Raw genomic sequence first — 21,981 nt, 5'->3', positions numbered from 1 at the left:
TTATACTTATCTCTAAATATTTTGCCTCAAGAGTTACACATTCGTTGGATATCAGTGCTCTTACACACACACACCCTTAGTTCAGTGTTTCTTAAAATACTGTCCCTGGCCAAGCAGCATTAGCATCCTGTGGAGATTTGTTAAAAATGCATATCCTTGGTCCCCAGACTCAATGAATCAGGAACTCTGGGGAGGTGGCCCAACAATACATGTTTTAACAAGCTCTTCAGCTGATTCTGTTGCACATTTATTTAAGAACCTTACCTTAGCTCTCCTCCTTTCTTGCTTGTAAATTCCTAGTTTTCTTACAAGACTATGACTTCCTGGAAGAATTGCCCTCTCTTCTGTGTCCTAAAGTACTTTATCAAATCTTTCTTATAGCATTTATATTGCTTGCATCTGTCTACCTTTGAAGGTGGAAGCCACAACATAAATTACTTTTGCATCTGCATGCGACACCAACCTCGGTGATGAGTTAAGTGCTGGTGAATAAATGAATGTATGCATGAGTGAAGGAGAAGAGCATTTAGGAGGAGTGGTGATCAATAAGGTCAGCTGCTGTGGAGAGATCATGGGAAATAATGAAGGAGAAAAGCTATTGGATTTCATAGTAAGGCAGGTGTTGGTGACCTTTGAAATGCTTGCTTCAGCAGAGTGATGGGCAAGAAGCCCAGATTGCTGTGAGTTAGGGACTTCTAACATGATGAAGATTTCCAAGTTCCCAGAGTTCCTTATTGACTATTTATCTGAACATGTGGTAGAAACAGAATTTTCTTGGGAGACGTAACTAAGTGACCTTAGGCTGGTTGCTAAACCACATTGAGTCTGTGATCTCCAAATAGGTGATAATAGTTATAATGTGTGTGTTTTAATTTTTGAGAGGATAAAATGAGATCATTGTAAAACCCTGAAATGATGCATGCTATTTAGTTAGTACTTAGAGATCATTTCCTTTATTCCCCCATAATTATTTTTTATTTATTAATGTTGATGGCACTTATCACACTTTATAAATTTGTGTAAGATATGAAATTTTTTTAAGGATACTTCATTCCAGTCACTGGAGAAACTGCATTTGACCTGGAACTAAAATACCTTTTCACTGACACCTGCTTTAAAATTACATGGTATCCAGCTGGAAACCCCAAAGGTAGTTGTCTTAGTTAAGGCTCTTTTAGATACAAGTTACAGAATCGTAGTCCAAGCAGACATAAAAAGAGAGAGTTTGTTGGCTTTTGTATCCCAAGATTCTAGGTAAAGTACCAGCATCCAAAATGACCATGTCCGTATCTTCTGGATCAAACAATATTGGCAGTATCTGGTCTTTCTCAGACCACCTGCATCCCACCTGTCTTCCATGCGATTTTTGTTCTCAAGCATATATTTACCAGCTTCAGATTTTGAGGAAAGAGAAAAATTTCCCACTACTTATAACTAAAGTCCTTGATTCAACCTCATTGTTCAGACTAGGTCACTTGCCCATCCCTGTGGCCAAGCGACTGGGATATGCTGGTTTTCCAGGCCTGGCTTAAGGAATATTCTTTTTTAAGATAAGGAAAGAATGGTTCCTCAAAGGGAAATTCAATTTCTGTTACTAGAATGAAAGAGAGTAGGTGAAAAGCAGGTAAAACAATTGATTCCATTTTATTGTGTAGAAAAGTATGTTTTCAAACTGTGCTTTTGGGAACTCTAGGGTTCCAACTGAGATGCTTAAACAAGTTGAAGAGAAAAAGGGATTACCAAGCAAGTTCTCTAATCCATGCTCACTCCAGCTTCACTTTTATGTTTTTTTATACCCAATTTTGGGTTAAGATTTTATTTGAAAATGATACTTTGGCAATACCATTTGTACAGGACTATTTAGCAGGTGGTTAGGCCCATCTATATATATCTACACTAATAAAAGAGAAACATGGTAATTAGCGTACAACCGCTACCCTTCCCATTGGCTAATCAGCATATCCTTATGCAAATTAACTGTCAGCCAAGATGGTGGCCGGCAGCCAGGCAGCTGGAAGCGAACATGAGGCTTGCTTGCTCCAGGGACTGCAGACTCCAATATTCCCCGCCTGACTTGCCGGCCTCTGAGCTGGCAGTTTGAAACATTCTAACAAATATAGAAGGCCGGGATCTCAGAGCTGGAGTTATACATTGTTTTGATTATAGAACCGAAACAAACCAGATATCTGCTCTCAGAGCTAGAGCCAGAGCTAAAGCTGGCCCAGAATAAAATTAAAAAAAGGAGCAGTTGGGAACTTCAATCAACAACCGCCAGCCTGAAAGCAGCCCTCAGCCCCTCACCCAGACTGGCCAGGCACCCCAGTGGGGACCCCCACCCTGAAGGGTGTGTGACCAGCTGCAAACAGCCATCATCCCCTCATCCAGGCTGGCCGGGCACCCCAGTGGGGACCCCCACCCTGATCCAGGACACCCTTCAGGGCAAACCAGCCGGCCCCCAGGCCTCTATCCTATATAGTAAAAGGGTAATATGCCTCCCAGCACCGGGATCAGCGGAGCCTCGAGGCCTCCTGGCACCGGATCAGCGTGACGGGGGCAGCGCCCAAACCCCCTGATCGCCCTGTGGCTCTGTGTGTGACAGGGTGTGGCATCCCAACCCCCTGATCGGCCCTGCTCTGTGTGTGACAGAGTGCGGCGGCCCAACCCCCCCCCCCCCATAGGCCCTGCTCTGTGTGTGACAGGGTAGAGCCATAACCTCCCCATTGGCCCTGCCCTGAGCGTGACAGTGGCTGTGCCCCAACCCCCTGATCGGCCCTGCTCTGTGGGTGATAGAAGGCAGTGCCCTAACTCCCCTATCGGCCCTACTCTGTGCGTGACAGGGGGGAGCTCCCCTACCCCCTGATGGGCCCTGTTCTGTGCATGACAGGGGGGAGCTCCTCATCCCCCTGATCGGCCCTGCTCTGTGCGTGACAGGGGGTGGCGCTGCAACCTCCCCATCGACCCTGCCTTGAGTGTGATAGGGGGCGGTGCCCCAACCCCCCAATCAGCCATACCCTGAGCGTGACTGAGGGTGGCATCGCAACCTCCCAATCCACCCCTGCTCTGTGCATGACAGGGGGCGGCGCCCCAACTCCCCAATTGGCCCTGCTCTGAGCCTGACCAGGGCCTGCACTTAGGGATTGGACCTGCCCTCTGCCACCCAGGAGCAGGCCTAAGCCAGCAGGTCATTATCTCCCGAGGGGTCCCAGACTGCGAGAGGGCACAGGCCAGGCTGGGGGACGCCCCCTCCCCCCCCCCCCCCACCTGAGTGCACAGATTTTTGTGCACTGGGCCTCTAGTATATATATAAAAACCTAATATAAAAATTGTCCCCTTGGGAGTTCAACCAGGAGACTGTGAGTTTGATTGCTCGCTATGATGTGTGCTGACCACCAGGGGGCGGCGCATAATGAAGGAAGGCCCTGGCCGGCAACGGGAAGGCCCCAATCAGCCCTGATCACCTGCCAGGCCTAGGGACCCTACCTGTGCATGAATTTTGTGCACCGGGCCTCTAGTAAAGTATAAAACAAGTGACTATCATTTCCCATTTCATGCCACTGAAAAAATTCTTGCCCTAACCTGCCTTCATCCCATTGACCCAACTCATATTTCTAACCCTACTAAGATCCAAATTTGAGTCCTCCACATTCAGACATAGGAAGATCATGACATTAGGCAGAAGTCCAGTTTTCAGTTTATTGATATTAATGACACTTAAAAAATCATCACTTACTCTTCGTTCTCAAGGAGACATCCCCAAAAGTTGTTGACAACTTGGTGACTCCCTATGACCTTACAATTATAAAGCAGAAAATATTGATACATTCAAGAAATTTGACAGATCATGTTTGATGATATGTTTATGCCAAAATTTACAGTTGACATACGCAAGCTGGGCATTTTAATATTGTTCCAGCCTTTGTCTATGGCTTATCTTCTAGGTAATTGCTGCTTAAATTGCACTCTTAGGACTCTTTCCTTATCTGTTATTGAATTTTTAAAACCTATCCAGTTCACCCTTTCATCCTCCATAACAGAGCTCAATGTGGCCAGGTGCTTTTTTGTATAAATAAAGTTTTATTGGAACACAGACATGCCCATTAGTTTCAGTCTGACCTGCTTTCATAACCACAGAGGTGATTAGTTAAGGAAGTGAATGTAAAACCCATAAGAAGTAAAAATATTTACTATCTGGTCCTTCACAGAAAAAAGTTATTGACCTGTGTTCTATGTCTCTGTGGCTTGTAACAGCATTCCTACTTCATAACATATGTCATACTTACTAGTGTGAAGAGGAATCAGGTAATGTCCTTGTAATACTCACACTCTCTGGTGTTCTCAAAAGCATATCTAGGGAAATATTTTTGCCATACCTATTCCACCTGTGCTCTTTCAATTATCTGAACAATTTCTCTTTGTTTCTCTACCCTCAACAGGTTAGTCTTCTTTATCTTCTAAAAATGGTCTGCCATTTTTAAGGGGTGGGAGGGAAAGGGCTGATATGACATTTTCCCACCTAGCCTTTGAACGCATTGGTACACACACCTACATATACTCAGTGCATAAGTACAAGGTCCAAACACATGGACAAAAATCAGGATTTAGTGTCAATTACTTTCCCCTACTAAACCCTCTCGATTTCCTATTTGTTGTGGTATTAGCAGAGTATTTTGTGACGAAGTGATTGATCTGGGCCAGGAGGGTTGATGGAAGAGAGTTGGAGAGCAGGTTTTCCCTGACCTGGTCACTGGATTCTGGAAGCAGAGCAGCCACTCAGCAGAGTAGTTAAGCTGTTCTTGAAGAAGAACGGGGATAATAATACTTCTTTCCTGCATTTTTGCAGGCTCAATGCCCTGTGGGGTGAGAGAAGTCTTCAATCCCTAGGCTTGTGAATCCCTTATCTTTCCCAAACGTTAAATTAATTTTTAAGGCTATTTATTCAAAGTTGACTCAACCACTAGAATAGGAAAGATCAGACAAATCAACTGCAAGAAATGAAGTATGAGAAAACCCGAACTCTTTGACAAAGTATTCCTGGGAGTAAATGTGTTGAATGAAGCCAGCGGGTAAATGATAAGGGCCTTTACACTATGGATGTAAGAAAGCAATTTATCAAGAGTACATGAACTCTCTAGTGACCACAAGTCAGGAGGAAACCAGAGTGGAGGAGGAGCCCTGAAAAACTACATTTCAAATAAGTAAAAACCGTGTGTGTGTGCATGCACTTTTAAATACCTGCATTAATATGCAGAGACACTGGTATATTCAAATAAGAGTTACTCAGCGTGCACATGTACAGTACAGTACAGTACATACCGTTATGGGCTAAGGTGGAGGGAAGGGTGGGTGAGAAATACCAGGCAGGGATTTAGAACTTGCAGAAACGTTAGGTACTGTACTCTCAGGTATAGTTAGAATTTGAGCCTGGATGTTATCTGAAAGCCACTGTCCTCACTCAAGAGATTAGATGACCATTTTTTCAGGCTCAGGTGTTTATCTGTTTTAATCCCCAGAAGGTCATATGTATATAATTCTTACAGTTGACCTAATGCTTTTGTGTCCTCTTCAGGAGTTCAAAGCACCTCTCATTCATTATCTCATTAATCATCGCAGCAGCATCTCTTTGAGCCCTGGATATAATACAATGTTATCTTAATTCACTTTAAAGAAACTGAGGAAAAATATAATTATATTATTTGCAATAGTAACTATTTGCAATAGTTAATTCCCAGTAAATCAGATAAGGATGGGGACTGGAAGTATGATCTGATCTTGGCTTTAAGATCTAGAGGAGAGAGGTAATTTCTTAGATTTGAGGAGGAAAAGGCCTAATTGTTGAAATATTAATTTAATTAAAATATTTACTCTGAAAATGGTCATCCTTTGTTTTCTGTACTGGGGTAACAGCTGAAATTCACAGAAATTCTCAAACTTTGATTATAGTCATTGTTTTCCATTTTCATTTGACACTAAACCCTGGTCAGAGCTGTTTAAAAGATGACTAAATTATGGCTTGAATGTATTTTTTTCTTCTTTTTTTTGTTTGTTTTTGCTTCTCCTGGATAACTTTTATAGAACATGCCAGTGAACACTAAACTAAATCTCACAGGTGAACAGCAAGAGGTAAAATTGGGAGATCTAAGTCTCTGGATAATCTCCCTTCGCTCCTGGTAATTTAACTTGAGAGCCCTACACTGATGTCAGCTTTCCTTATTATTCCTTTGAAATTAGGCCTTTTAGGCCCTTGCATTCTGAAGAACATGCTTCTCTTCCTCTTTAAACCATTCAGGTTTTACAAGGGGTGGATTTTATTTTTTTTTAAATATAACTTTATTGATTTTAGAGAGGAAGGGAGAGATAGAAACATCAGTGATGAGAGAAAATCATTGATCAGCTGCCTCATGCATGCTCCCCTGGTGGGAATGGAGCCTGCAACCTGGGTATGCACCCTTGACCAGAATCGAACCCGGAACCCTTCAGTCCACAGGCCGACACTCTATTCACTGAGCCAAACCGGCTAGGGCAGGTTTTATTTTTTAAAATTATATTGGTCGAGCCTGTTCTTAGGACATAAGGTGGAAGTTGTTCGTTTTTTCTTTGGTGGGGGAAGGGAGGACACCATGACAACTTGGGTTGCACCATAATTCAATTAGCTAATTAATTAGTCTGGTTTGTAGAGTCAGCCACAGTCATTTAGAAACATCCTCAGTGGCTCTCTTTCTGAAAATTGAATACGTTTTGTATTTTCTTGCTGTCTTTTGCAGTCTGCAATATATAAACAAAACAGGGAGGAGGTGGGAAGAGAACTATTTACATTGCAAACACTTGCTTAAAGACTTATGTGGTTTTCCTGTGGTGACCTGCAGCCTTAGAAATGGAGCCCTGATAACTTCCAGTAACTTGTTTCTGCTTTGTCTGTCCTCTCCCTTTGTCTCTTTATTCCCATCCACCTCCGGATCCTTGGTGGGACCACCACAGCCTTGGATAAGCTCAGCACCCAGCACCTGTACCACCCCACGCAAGTGGAGATTGTGCAGTCCAACGTGGTGTTTGACATCAGCAGCCTGATGCTCTACGGGACACAAGCGGTGCCCGTGCGGCTAAAGATCTTGCTGGACCGGCTCTTCAGTGTCCTGAAGCAGGAGGAGGTGCTACACATCCTACACGGCCTGGGCTGGACGCTACGGGACTACGTTCGGGGGTACATCCTTCAGGTAGGGGGAGGACATTGAAGCTGGTGTCTGTGGCCAGCTCTAGGAGGGGTTGGGTGAAAGCCCTTGGCAAGCAAAACTGGCCTCCTTCCTGCCTCTCGCAGTCCCAGGCAGGCACACCCTCTCCCGGTTAGAACGGTGCTTTTGGCAGGCTTGCGGGGGAATTGGAAAGGAGTGACGTCCCAGCAGGCTGACAGCAGGCTTCAGTGGTGTATGTTAGGAAGGAAACAGTGGCCTGTTGCCTAGTGTTGCTTTGTTTGCCTCCTTTTGAATCCAGCTCTCTCTCCCTGCACCATGAGCGCCCTGGCTTCTCCAGCAAGTCTTGCTGTAGCCCTACTCAAGGGGGAGGGCTCTTTGAGGTGGGTGATGCCTGTGTGGAAATCTGAGATGACATTTCATCTGAGTTTAGTAAGGCTTGTTCTCACCCTTAATTTGTAGGTTCGGTGTTTTGTTGGTTTTCTGTGCACCCTAACTAATTATTGCTTCTTCGTCCAAATCAAAGGAAGAACTGCAATGTCTATAAATTCCCCGCTTTTGTAACCAGTCAACCTTCACACTACAAAACATGCAGGCATGGTTGTAGATTTGGCCTTCATAGCACCTGCTCTTAGAGCTCGAACCCTCTCTTTGTGTCAGTAGGTCTTAAAGCTCTTCTGGGAGGCCCACAGCCTCCACTCCCTTCCCCTGCAACCTCCCCTGTCCCCCTTTCATCATATTTTGCAGTATGTTATGAGTGGTTTTGCATTGTGTACTTTGCCTCTGAAGTATTTTTATGGCCATCTGTCTTCCTACGACCCTTGAAGGGTAAATGTTGAAAACAGCATGTTGGGAGACCCCAGGACCCAAAAAGACTACATGGATGATGAAGAAGTTCTCCCTCCTGCCAGAGGAGAGCATAGCGACAAAGGTAGACTCTGAAGTGATTTTTGAAATTTCCTGCGGGGATAATACCAGGAGGATTGAGCCCTTCAAAAAAATTGCTTTTGGCTCTGCCAGCCTGTTTATTCCCCAAGTTACCTTGTGTTGTGTGCAAGGCCTTGGCTGCCAGCTTGGTATGTGAGGAGTGGGGGCCCCGCGAGTCTCCCCTTGCTTTAACCTGGCATCAAAACACACATTCCTGTCATTCTCCTGTGTGGTCCCCCCAGGTGTTAGCCAGGGCAGGAGAGCAGGGGAGGGGTGATGAGTGAGCATAGAGAAAGAGGGGAAGTGGGATAATCTTTCTGCTCCCAGGTCTGCTATAGGAGGCAGAGGATCATATTTTTTCGTTCAGTAAGATGTCAACTTGGAAGGCACAGAAAATTTGGCCTTCTGAAGATGAGATGATGATGTTAATAGGAATACTTGTCTATTACATTTTCAGTGTACAGAAGACTTTCACAAGCATTCTCTCACTTGCCTCAGGATGGGGACATTTCAGTGGGGTGAGTGGAAAGTTAAGTCCTGGGTGGTCAGGGGAACTGAGGGGGCACAAGGTCCAGGAGGAAGGTCCAGGAAAAGCAAAGCATGGAGCCAGTTTAAGGATCCCCGATTATGCTGCCTCAAGACACATCCGGGTCACGTCTTTCTGCAGACGTTTCCACAGCATGATTATTAGTGTCCATTTTTGATCGATTCTGTCCTACACCAGTGGTAGGGAACCCTTTTCTGCCAAAGGCCATATGGATATTTATAACATCATTCAAGGGCCATACAAAATTATCAACTTAAAAATTAGGCTGCTGTATTTGGTCAGACATTTAACTCACCCCTAATGCCTTGGCAGGGCCAGACCAAATGATTTCAAGAGCCTGGTACAGCCCTCGGGCCCGACGTTCCCTAACCCTGTCCTACATGAAAGAACAAACCTCTTGCAAATGTTTGAATGGAACTGTTAGCTAGGTTCAGCACTTTTTCCTTTATTTACTGAAGTATTTTGCCCCAATCTAGTATTGTCCTTTCTGCCTCCACTTAGATGCTTATTAGTTTGATCATCAGTGCTGTATTTCAGTTCTGCATGCACTATATGTTTGCCTAAGCTATGTGGAGCATATGCATGGTGTCTCTCTGTCCAAACAAATAGATATTTGCATGACTGTGATTCTTTGCCATCTTAACAACCCAGCTTACTGCAGCACCTGATTGTCAGTAAATACCGAACCTTTTGGATGTTCTGCGGTGTGGTCGTAATGTTCTGCCTTAACTGGTGCCTATTTTTTGTTTTACTTGAAATTATTAGAGATGTTAGTCCCCTCCCCCCCAAAAAAAACCCCACAAAATTTCAACATAGCTGTAAGGCAAGCTTAGAAAACATATTCTATATTTCGTTTTTATATGAGGGCTCAGGTTTTAAAGATACAAAATTGCAAGAGAAATTAATGTGAGAGAAAAATTCACCAAAACCATAAACTAACCATTTATAAAATCTCTTATTGTTGAGGTCAAATATTGCATATAAAGAACACTGTCATTTATTGTTATACTTAAATTATGATTAATTTTCATTAAATTTAATGTGCATTTTGACAAAGTCTCAAATTTAATATCTATTTCTCCATTCAGAGTCTAGAATTGACATTTTGAGAAAATCATAGATGATTTTTACATTTGAGGATCACTAGGTTTAGTGTCTGTCTTGTTTATTGATAGAGTTGATATAATATAGATTTTATTTAAATGATGCTTTTTGTTATTCAGCACTTATTATCTACTTACTCCTTGGAGAAAATAGTTCTTGGTTTAGAAAAAAAGCAAGAAGTCAGAGAACACAAAACTATTATCACTTGTGTAGTGAGAAAATGCTCATTTAAAAAATAATAAAGCAAATCCCCCCAAACAAGAGCTAGACTATAGAAATAAACCCTTTTTCTCTAAAGCAGTGTTATTTGACTATTGGTCAATATTTTAAAATTATATGTAGTAATGATAAAGCATGCACAAATGCCTTAGAATATAATTATATATAACATTTTTGTACAAGTAGACTATAAAATGTTCCATAGGTTGTGGAACCCTATAATGCACTATTAGTGTACAAGTCATTTTATCTGGCTAAAACTCAATTGTCTTGTAGCCCTCAAGGCATCAATTTTAGCATTATTGCTCTCAACAACAGTATATTGAATATTATGTCAGTTAAAGGAGAATAATTATCAAGTCAAGTTAGGGTGGCTGTTAGTCTTACCACATATTGACTTGGTTAGCAGTTGGCTATAGATTGTGTTACTGGGCAAATGAAGATGTACGGGGAGTTGGACTGGGCCCAAACCTCCATTCCTAATGTATACACAGCTACCCCTGGTTTCAGAGATGGTTTTGAATGTGGAATAATAGCATGTGTCCAATTGGATTTTGAATTTTTGGTTTTGGATGTCGGGGGGAAAGAGGATCATGTCATTCATAGTATCATTTGCAAGCATGTATGAAATGGTTAAAGAAAGAGGGGGATGGTAGTAATGCCACAGATTCATTTAAAAGACTAGCAATACCTTTCAAGAATTCTGTACTGTTTTGATAAAAATTACTGTTCATTTATGTGATTATCTATGTAACTCATTAGCTAGCCAGCTGGGTGTAAAGTGCATAGTATATCTTGGACTACAGTGATTTAAGATTCTAGGAATATCTTAAAGGTAAACAGTCCAGTATTCTCCCGTGTACCAATTAAACTATTCATTATTAAAGTACAGAAAAAAATGAGATAAATTTGAAGTATTTTCCCACAAAGTAGCAAGAAAAGGAAATATGCTAAAGATTTAGATGCTAAAATCTAAATATAAAGGGAAATAAGTTTTTCTTTTTCTTCTAAGGACTAATTCTTATTTCAAGTCTGCATCTCACTTAATTCCCTGACTTTGGCTAGGATATAAAAATATAGGTGATTATCACTGTTGAATGTAAGCATTTAAAAATCAAGTTTTCACAGTTTCTGTTCAGTTTGAATTTGTTTCTGACTTGCCTGGGCTCAGACACGAGCCTATCTGTGGAAATCTTCTCCTTTGCAAATGAGTCCTGCCAGAATTCAGGGAACCATGTCAGACACTCGGAATAATTAGCTAAGGCGTCAGGCCTTGTGAGAGAATGAATAGTGATGCACGTTTCAAATCACCGGTGTCTTGAAACCATCAGAACTAATAGAACAATCAGCACTTTAGAAGAACGTGTCCCAGAGTATTGGGGATGGTTTGGGGGGAAGCATTAGTCTTCTGGAGATTTGAGATTTGACTTTAGATTTGGGAGGAAGTACACTCTTGCCTCTTCTCTTAGAGCCTCTTGATAACATTAGCATAATACAGGCTCTGAGGTGTTCTGGAATAAGTGGTTTGTGAGAGTAGGTAAGTAGCTTCCACCAACCTTTCCCACTTAGTGGCCTGTTTCTGTCCAGCTCATAAGAAGTCTTCAATTCCCGAACACACTCGGCTCTTCTTCAACTTGGCCTGTTTGTGAGCACAGTTTCTTCGGCCTGGATTCCCCTACTTCTCTCTCTGCATGGGCAATTTCTTGTCTCTTAGGGGTCAGCCCCATTTTTTCCCAGAGACCTATTCTGTGCAGCTTAACCAATGCAGGTCTTCTCCAGTGTGGCTCTGTTTGAGGATTCTGTTTCCCTTAAGCTCTAATCCAAATTAAAATTAATCAATTAAATCAACTGTTAAAATGTTTGTTTTTCCCCCTCCTTCCTCACTAGGGAACACTGTAAAGGCAGGGTACTCAATAACTATCTGTTAAATGACTGGGAAAAGAAACCTGCTTAACCTGGCATAACTTGATATTTCACCAAGGAACTCGCAGAATATATTCAGTAACTTCGTTTGGTCCAAGGGCCCTTCATCTTCCTTCAGGCTTCCTGGGGACTAAATTCTGTGACCACAGCTGGGTTGGTGAAAGCATTAAGAAGAGAATCAAGAAGTCTAGAGGTCTGTATAGAATAAGTGTTTTGTGGTAGAAAAACATCAATATTAAGCAAACACTTGCATCTAAACAGCCCTTTGGTGCAGGAAGTTCCCATATTAGTTAGCTTTTTGAGTTCCCAGTGAATCAACATTTGGAGTAGTTGAAGCTCAAAGAGGTTAGTTAAGCGACTTTCCTGTGATCACAGAAGCTGTACATTGGCACAGCTGATGCACGGTAAGCTTCCTGAGGAAGAGAACCTCTTGGCACACAGCTGGGCACATAGTAGGGCTTACCAAATGTTGAGGGAGGAAATTTTGAAATCTGATTTTAACTCTGACTCTATGGGCAGTGTTTGGATGGGTTTTGTGTTTTTGAGACTCCAAAGCTGTCTTTCCAGAACTAGAATCTTGTAGCATGAAGTGGTATGGTTTGGGAAACAGAGAAGGTCCAAGAAACCTGAACTGACAGACTAAGTTAAGATCTCTCTTATATTTGGTGGATCATAACCGCCTAACCATAGGCAACATTAGGAGAAATTGGTTCCCCTTTTATGGTATTTTTTTCTCGGCTATTTTTAAGTATTCCATCTTGTTTCTGGTTACCTTTGCTATTTCATGACCAAAACCTTTTCTCTAGATCTGATGTTTATCGTTAATGCTTCATTGTGAATTCTGCTCTTTGACTTACCTTTTCAGGGATCCATGCCTTTTGTAATTAAGTGTAAAAAAGGGGGTGTGTTTTTTCATTTTCATTTTATTTTTTCCCTAATTAATAAGATTTCAACTGTTTCGTGTGCAAGGGGTGGAACAGAGATGAAATAGCTCTTTTCTGGGCCCGTAAAAGGATATCAAGTTGAATGGGAAAGGAGGAACTAGATACTGATGAGAATATTGGGCTAATGTCCCAGTTCTGCCACTGATTACTTATGTGAATATGGAAAATTTTGCCAGTCTCAGCCATAGTTTCTTCATCTTTAAAATTGAGATAACCCCTTATACCTCTCTTGCTTTTGAGTGGCAAAGGATGAAGTGATGTAGATGAAAGCATGTTGTAAACTCTAACTCAAGAGGGTATTTTTCACTTACATCTATGCATAAACCTAACTCTGACCAGTTACTGCGGGGAAATAGTAGGTGCCAAACCTGTTTCTCTGCAGATGTCAAATGCTTAGAAAAAGATAAGAAATCCATTGTAGGCTTTAGTTAATATCATTAGAATAAATGCTAGTTGTTTCAGTATGTAAACCCTGAAATGCTAGTGGCCTGACACAATAGGAGTTTGTTTCTCCCTCTCATCAAGACCAGTTAGCATTTCTGGGTGGTGAATGCTTTCCTCTTAGAGTTGGTTTGAGGAGAGGTCATTTTAGGGCCCCTGACATTTTATGGCTCTTCCATTCTCTGGGGCCTCCGCTTCCTCATCCAGGTGGCAGCCCTAGGAGAGGTGAAGGTCTTTGTGGGAGGTTTTCATGGACCTTGCTGGAAAGGAGAGTGACTTCTCCCCACATGTCACTGATCCGAGCTTGTATCTAAATGGAGCCAGCTGACTGAGGGGGACTGGGACATGTAGTGCCAGGCTGAGCAGCCGCTCCCAGCTCTATCTGTGCAGCATAGAGGATGAGCACAGGTCAGGGCCTCACTCAGGTGTGGTGGCATAGCCATCATTCTGCTTATTTTTAATACAGTTGGGCCAGGAAAGCTTAGAGCAGCAGATTAGTGTGGTAAAGGTAAGTTAATGGGTTTGAATCCTGGCTCCAGTTCTTACTAGATATGTGAAAATAGGGTCTGTATCCCTTAACCTATATGCCCATTAAGTATTGAGTAGTATCACTTGCCTGAGTATCCAGTAAATGTTAACCATCAATGTTTATGGTGATGACGAAAAACATGATGACATTAACGATTTTTCCAACATGGCCATTTTAGACCTTTGTGTATACAGCAACCTTAAATCCTGATGTTTTATATTTCACCTTGTTTTTTAGAACAGTGCTCCCCAACCAGGCAGGCCAAAGGGTATCTACTATTCAATTGTAAATAAAGAATACATTTGTGCATATACTTATGAATGCAGACAAACACATACATACTAGTAATGCATGCTTGATTACATATAATGAGCAGGAGGGCATAGTGACAAAGATTTTGGACTTGCGAGTGGGACAGACTGGGGTATTAATTCTATTTTCACTTTTTGATAGCTCTGTTACTTATGATAGTCATTTTACATGTTTGAACCTGAGTTTCTTCATCTGTAAATGTTAAATGAAATGATATTTATAAAGTGCTTAGTGAACTAAATAGTCCATAGGACTCTCATTAGTATTAACCAATATTACATTGTGAGTGAATCTGCATGTGTGTTATTTTTTTAGTTTTGACTCATTCCATATATGACTATCATTTTTATTACCCTCTATTTCAGTAACTCTTCTAATACTTTTCCAAGCACCTGACATAGAATGAATGAGTACTTGATGAATTTATTAAGCTCATTAGAGCATCTCAGCTTTCACCCCATTGTATAAAGTAAAATTATTTAAAATAGGCACCCTTTTTAAAAAATATGTTTTATTTCAGAGAGAGGAAGGGAGAGGGAGAGCAAGATAGAAACATCAATGATGAGAGAGAATCATTGATCAATCGGCTGCCTCCTGCGTTTCCCCCATTGAGGATCAGCCACACCTGGATATGTGCCCTGAGTGGGAATCGAACCATGACTTCCTGGTTCATGAGTGGCCACCCAACCAAGAAGCCACACTGGCCAGGCTAGGCATCCTTTTTAATGGGTATTATCTGACCTCACAGATTTTTAGGAAATTCCAGAGCAGAGTTGGATAGTCCTTGAAATAGCAAAATTTATTGATTACCTTGTGCTGAGTACACAAAAGAAGATTTCCCAGGAAACCCTCACTCAAATGGACAAAGTAGCTATAAACAAATCACTCAAGTTGTATGATCAAAGTGATAAAAATGCACAGATGATCATAGGGTTGATGTAGAAGAGGGATTATTTGACTCAACTAAATACTGCATTATCACCACCATGATGTGAAGTATCTTTTGCATCATGTCCTTTTCATGTCAACAACGTGTGCATCTGTTTCAGAAGAGAAGGATCACAGGTATGAATGGTCAAGATCCCCCGGTCTTTGTCAGGGATATACAAAAGGATGAAGATCCAGGGCAATGTGCTGTATTTAGAGTGTCTGTTTTCTAGAGTGCTTGGACCACTATAGAAATTTTCCCAGCAGTCCTCCCAATCTCCCTATTAGAGAGATATTTTCAGAGAATGTTATCCCCAGTTTTAAAGTTATCGTGGCTGAAGGCCTCAGGCAGGGTCAAAGCTGGAAGTGGAATACAGGGGTTTTTGAATCCCTTGCCAAAGCTGTAACTTTTTGAACAGCGATGAAAGCAAACATCTTATATCCAAGGACATAGCTTGGTGTTTTGTGCTCAGAGTTCAAATAAAAGTATTCCCCCCTTTACCCTTTCAAGGTAGAAATACATAGCTCACCAAATTCCAGTGTGGAATTCAGTGACTGCTAGGATAGGATTTGTGTCTCTGGGACACGGAGAGAGGGTTTTGTATTTCCCAAGAGGAGCAGAAATGAGCCCACAGCTCTCTGGCCATTCGCCATTTGATAAAAACCAGTTCAGAGGTACTTGAAATGGATATTCTCTGTGATGGCACTGATTAAACCATGTGATCTCCAGAGCAACACTCGAACGAACTCCTTGTTGAATTTAGAGTGGAGATCTCTTGTGCCTTGGGTTTAGACCTCAATTCTACCTCCAATTAGCTCTTTAGCCTTGCAAAAAGTACATAATTTCTATGAGCCTCATTTTCCTGATGATACATACCTTCTTAGTGGAGTTTTGAGGATAAAGAGAACTAATTTCATAGACAAGCTCAGTAAACCTTAATTCCTTAAGCAGAACAATTTTCCTGTCCCCACCTACCACAATCCTTAAGATTCTAGAGCAGCAAAAGCTTTGTGATTTTCTGTTTAACTATATGTATATTATATTTGAGCCACGGTGCCCACTTCTAATACCCCCCCCCCCCCCGACTTTGATAGAAGGAGCAGGTTGAAGATGAGAGGGGCTTGCACAGGAACTGAAATCTGTTATGACTGTAGCAAAGAATCATGGGAGCCTCTCAAGATCCAGCCCTAGTCTACCATCTGTTTCTTTTGAGTGACCTGCATTTCAAATACTCGTATGTGAAATCACGAAGGGCTGTGAAAAGTAGAAAGTAAGATGAGGATCTGTGTGCGTTTCTGGAAGCTTTTGCTAAATCCATACAGGTGGGACAAACATAAATAAAGATTCCTTTTTTTGATTTATATACAATAGCCATATAAATAATGCTAGCAGCAATTGGAAAATGGAATGCAGGCCAATACATTCTGCTAGTAGAATGCAAGTGACCACTGCCAAATTGAATTACTCCAGGAAGACCTGTTGAAAGAGGAGATTCTTAAGGAAGAAGAAAGATATTGTTACACAGTAGAAAGGATGGAACAAACATTTTTCCGAACGGGAAGAATGCTGTGTTGGGAAGAGGTGTGAACATGTTTATGGGGGAGAGTTGCATTTCAGTTAGGTGAGTAGCATTGAACTGTAGTGTTGGTGAGCTTGGGGAAGCCAGGCCTGGGTCCATTGATCTGAAGTCCTTTTGTTTCTCCTGGTTTTTGTATCACCATTCCTTTTTAAGGGGTGTGACTAGTGATTCTGTTGGTCACTTACAAACCTGGCATTTGTTGCTAATAACTTTGAAACTTAAAATGCAGCCCAGACGGTGTTGCTCAGTGGTTGAGCATTGACCTATGAACCGAGAGGGCACTAGTTCAATTCCTGGTCAGGTCACGTGCCCGGGTTGTGGGTTTGATTCCCAGTGGGGCACATGCAGGAGGAAGCCGATCAATGCCTCTCTCATCATTGATGTTTCTACCCCTCTCTCTCCCTCTCCCTTCCTCTCTCCAAAATCAATAAAACATACATATATTTTTTTAAAATGCAGATCACTGGCCAGTGACTTCATGAACAGTTGTTTTAGAAACCTACCCCTGAGGTGAGGCCCTGTTGCTTTCTAGGAAATGTTTTCATTTGTTAGTGGCAATTCAGTGACCTGCTGTGTCCTCTCTCTCTGCCTGTTTGTCATTTGCTTTCTTTCTCAGTCAAGGTAGACTTGGGATGGGGGTCTTGGAGAGCAGCTTGGACAGTGATAGTTTTGCATTTCAACAGTGGAATATCTTGCAGTGACTACAATAGACCATAATATGTAAAACCCCAAAATAAGAAAATGAGATGTTGGTTGGCCTGCATTCTCATCTTCAGGTTACTGTGTAATTCTTACCTACAGCCACCAGGAAAGCATTTTTCAGAGACTTTGAGAACTGAAGGTCCTTTCTGTAAGGAAATGCTTTTTAACCTGGTCGTCTTGTTCTCGTGTAATTTTCTCTCTTTAACAAAGCCATAATAACAGTGGCCGAGGCAGCTTTCTAGTTAGTATGAGTAATGTGGTTACTGTATTTTCTATTTTTATTTTAATGTTTTATTTGCTGTGTTTCTTTTTTTTCTTTTTTGGTTTCAAAAATAGCAGTTGAATAAATGTAACTCAAAGACTGGTGCACACTGCATCCTCTGTGGAATACAATGCTGCAGGAATACTATAAACGACAGGCATTTCCCCACCCCTCTCCCCCTTCAGATTCCTCAGTGGAATAAACAGGAGGATGTTTGGAACACAGACCACTGAAAACATTGGTCAGGTTAAGGCCAGGCTTCAGAGAAATTGACATTTAAACTATAGAGTATGTATCCTGTAGGTTTCTGTCTCTAGAGTACCCATTAATATCAAGCCTGTTTATTTTTTGGTGTGTTGATAAGACACCAAATTAGGTAGTCAGGGATGCACCTTAAATTGGTTCATTCATTTGCTTCGTTTCACAGTATGCAGACATGTCTTGAAATTTTAAATTAACAACAACAAAATAAACTTTAAATTCCTCTTGAAAGAGTAATTAAGAGCTACTTGTGTCCGTGTCCTGTCATCTCTGCCAGGATTAGAGTTCATGCTGAGTATATTCCATTGAGTCAGCCATCATTCCATCACCAGCAGGGATTGCTTTTCCACGTATTGACATGTGAGGGAATGTCTGCCTTGCAGTAGCCATGGGCTTGTGCCAGATTTTGAGATCCATAGGGGCAGTGCTGGGAGCTTTTCAATTCTGAATCAGAGATCCAATTCATAATAGCTGAGCCAGGGAAACCGGGTTGAATCTGTAGCCAAAACCATGGTAACACACACACACACACACACACACACACACACACACCCCAAAACTTTTTTTCCCCTTTCCCTTTTCGCAGTGCTTTATTGTGTTAAAATTATGAGCGCCTCTGTCCACTGATCCTCTGGTGACTTTACATTGGATTCAAATTGTGGTCTCTTAGGTGAAAAGGTCAGTGTTTTATTCATTCAGCTGCACATCGATGGAGATTAACTGAGATCAGTACAAGACATTTGGATCCTGCCAGACCTAGGGCACCTGAAAGAAGTGTATTTCTTTTCTCCCTAGCCCTCAATATCCCTGCTGCAAGAGAGGATGGCCCGCTCTTCTGAGAGTGGGGGAGGGTTTGATTGGCAACGTGTTAACTGCCTCAAATCCATGGCCATAGGGTGAGTGAGAATCCCTGAGAATCAAACATGTCATCTATGTAGCATCACCTGATTTAGTGCTTTTCCTCAAGTCTGAGGTGTCTCCAGGGGCCTTTTTTCCCCTGCAGCACTGATCTTTCAATGAGGTGCTAGTGTCTGTCCTGAGCAATAACAAGGAAAAACCATGAAGTGTGAACAGCTCTTATTAGGGGTGTAAATGTCATTAAGGCCTTTGTAGCCTTCTCTGCAATCTGGAAGCTCTTGTCAAGAGGGTGACTACTGAAGCCTCCTTTAAAGTCATATAAATGGAATTAAGATGATGAACTTTTACATTTTAATTAAGCCAAGCCATTAGCTCCCTTTGCTTATGCATTTTTTGTAGGCAATCATGCTTGTGTCTGATAAAGATAGCCCTCTAAGATAAAACTGTTAAAAAAATCAACTATGACATTTATTTTAAGAATTTGAGAAATATTTGGTTTCCTCTAAGTCAACGTTTTAGATAATTTTTGGTGTTTGTGAGGAGCAGACATTTCCCTTATTTTAATTTTATAAGGAGCCATGTATCCAGGTACCTGATCATAATATGCATATTTTCATATGTGGTATGGGAAAACACTAGTAATTACGTTAGTGAGTAAATCAGTCTGGATTAATGAAAAGTCAGAAACATATAATGTTCAAATGATTTTATTATTTTCAATACATATACAGATATACAGATATCTTTCTAGTGATGAATTCCCCTTCTGTAAGATTCTAGTATTTGCTTCTGTAAACCTCTTCTGCAAGAATTTCAAATTAATTTCTCATCCCTCTGGGTTGTATCTTTGAGTTACAAAATTAAAAAAACATATCAAATAGTTGAATGGTAGGAGAATCGGTTATAGAAAGAAAATTGTTTTTTTTTAACTATGCATATTAATTTTGAATAAAAAATATGAATTGAGAAACCTGGTTAAAATTTGGGGAGGTAAGTCCAGAAAACTTACAGGCAAGTTAGAGGTGGTGAATGGAAATTAATTATACATTACCCATTTTATTAACTTAATATTTATAATTTAATGTGTTATCATTACTTAATGTACAGACTGTTTCAAATTTGATCCTCCACTCCTTTTCTAATATTCCATTAAGTGGCAAATTTTCCTTACATTGTGTTTGTTTTTTCTATTTTGAGGTTTAGGAAAATGTATTCTTTCAATAAATATTGAGTGGCTGCTGTATTTAGATGGTAAAGAGACTGACACCATGATCCTCTCTATGTAGCCCTCAGTTTGGTGGACATTGGGGCTCAAGTTAAGCTAAAGAAAAGCAGAGGTAATTCGTGTATATTTTCTAATAAATATATATAAACATGACCTATAATTAGAGCAATAATGATTTATATGTAAATAGCTTGTTGGGGCATATTTCCAACTTACTTGAAAAGTTAATGCTTTAAAGAATTTTAAACATATCCTGGTTGTTTTGGTTGTACTATTACTTCGAACTCTGCAATTAAATGACTGGCTACACAAAATTAATTTTCAACCCAGTCTCTACTTTTTAAATTAAAAGCATTTATTTTACTCTGAATTATTGAGATTTTGCTGTCTGTTGTAGAAAACTCACCTATATATTAGATCACAGAAGTTAGGTAACAAAGAGGTATTTCCTTCCAGTTCATGAGCTCATAAATATTTTGACAAGTTAATAAAGCCGTATTTTAAAATTCCCTTTTAGTGAGAATTCAGATATCAATTTGAACCTCATCAGGATCGTTTTGCAAAAGCTACCTGTGCAGTCACTCACTTAGAATGAGAAACTTTCCATGGAATGACTATTGCCAGTGCCACTTGGGGAGTAACTGGGTCAGTTAAAATGTAGATGTTTTATATTAAATTATATTATATAAAATACAAATATAATTATTTTCATTATAGTAAAAGAAATAACATCAGATTTGGAATTCGTCTATATTCCCTTTGTTAGTTTTCTTCGCTCAGTATGTAGAATTTCAGTTCACCTGATTGCTTATTTGCCTTATAAATGATATGTGTGTGATTGAAGAAGGTGAAAGTCTGGTTCTTGTGGAATATAGTCTCAGATTTGGTGATAGAGTAAGGAGGGCCGTCCGACAGCCCCATCTGCTTGCTCCTCTCTGTTCTCCCTTACACCTGGATCCAGGCTGTTAATATAAATGATGGTTTCTGAAGTTCACATTTTAGGACAACTTTGACAGAGATGTCTGGAGTACCGGGATTATCAAAGATGTACAGTAAAACCTCTTCATAAATGTTTTTCGAGGCACCAGATGGAAGGAAGCTTTACTGTGTTATATTTCCCATATGGAAAAGTATCTGAGACCTGAAAGGGGCACACCCTTGCAAAGGGAATACTTCTTGAAAAGGAACTTTATGAAAGGAATGCTGCAGGATAGGGTTTTCACGTATGATTTATTCACGGGAGCATATTGCTTTGAAGGCCCAAACAGCATCCTGGATATACATTGTGGTTTCCCAGACCTGAAAAGTGTCTGATAGTTTAAATTTCACAAACTTTTTAGATTTGCCCATGCCACAGGACAAATTGCCTTGCTAGGAGTCTGGTTGCCATTTATTTTAGTCAAGGTTTGACTTTTGTTAAAATCGTTGGATTGGGTTTCATCATGAAAGATCAGTGTCCCTTCTCCTTCATGTGTTATTTTATATTAATTAAAACTCAAGGTGGTAGAATTAAAACAGTGTTATGTGGTGACTACAGTGTTCTTTTATTTTTTGAAGAATATATCTTATAATCAGTTTCACTTAGTAAATTATATAATGCTAAGGAAGTGGGCTTGGAGGATCATGGTTCTTTCACTGCTTTCCACTTTATAGGATTTTTGTGAAAGGGTAATTGCAGATGTTAAAAAAATACACTTTGTGAAATTTTTGCAAATGATACCACAGTGTTTTGAATGAGATGCAAGGAGAGACTCAATGTACTTATGCAATGAATAACATCAGGTTTCTATAGTATATATTGAAAAGATGGTCCTTAATAGTCATTGAACATATTGCATATGACTTCTTTTTGAAAGGCATTTACAGAATTAAAGCATAATTTTTCTACAAAATAAATGTATGAATGGTATATACAGTTTTTATCCAAAGTAGTTGAAAAACCTAAATCATTATGTTAAGTATGGAACCCCTGAACCTGTTATCAGAAAAATTTTTCTGCTGGATAGAAGTTAGTAAGAATGATAGGTGCTAATATG

At 40.6% G+C, this 21,981-nt stretch overlaps 1 protein-coding gene across 8 annotated transcripts in view; it reads left to right on the top strand.

The window, feature by feature from the left end:
* The window catches only part of BNC2 (basonuclin zinc finger protein 2), a 430,106-nt gene that overhangs the window by 297,856 nt on the left and 110,269 nt on the right, over positions 1–21,981 (top strand). For 7 of the 8 annotated variants that reach the window (XM_070431715.1, XM_070431714.1, XM_070431713.1 and 4 more), the window contains one exon: positions 6,976–7,211. The exons of the other annotated variant lie outside the window; for it this stretch is intronic. In XM_070431715.1, the coding sequence (XP_070287816.1) occupies positions 6,976–7,211 (236 nt within the window). The remainder of the gene's footprint in view (positions 1–6,975; positions 7,212–21,981) is intronic. 8 annotated transcript variants of the gene reach the window in all.

This window comes from Myotis yumanensis, unplaced genomic scaffold (genome assembly GCF_028538775.1).
Source record: "Myotis yumanensis isolate MYYU_CA2020_CCGP unplaced genomic scaffold, mMyoYum1.0.hap1 SCAF_12, whole genome shotgun sequence".
Lineage (NCBI taxonomy): Eukaryota > Metazoa > Chordata > Mammalia > Chiroptera > Vespertilionidae > Myotis > Myotis yumanensis.
Note: the sequence above shows the minus strand (reverse complement) of the source record. Positions and strands in the feature narration are given on the sequence as shown.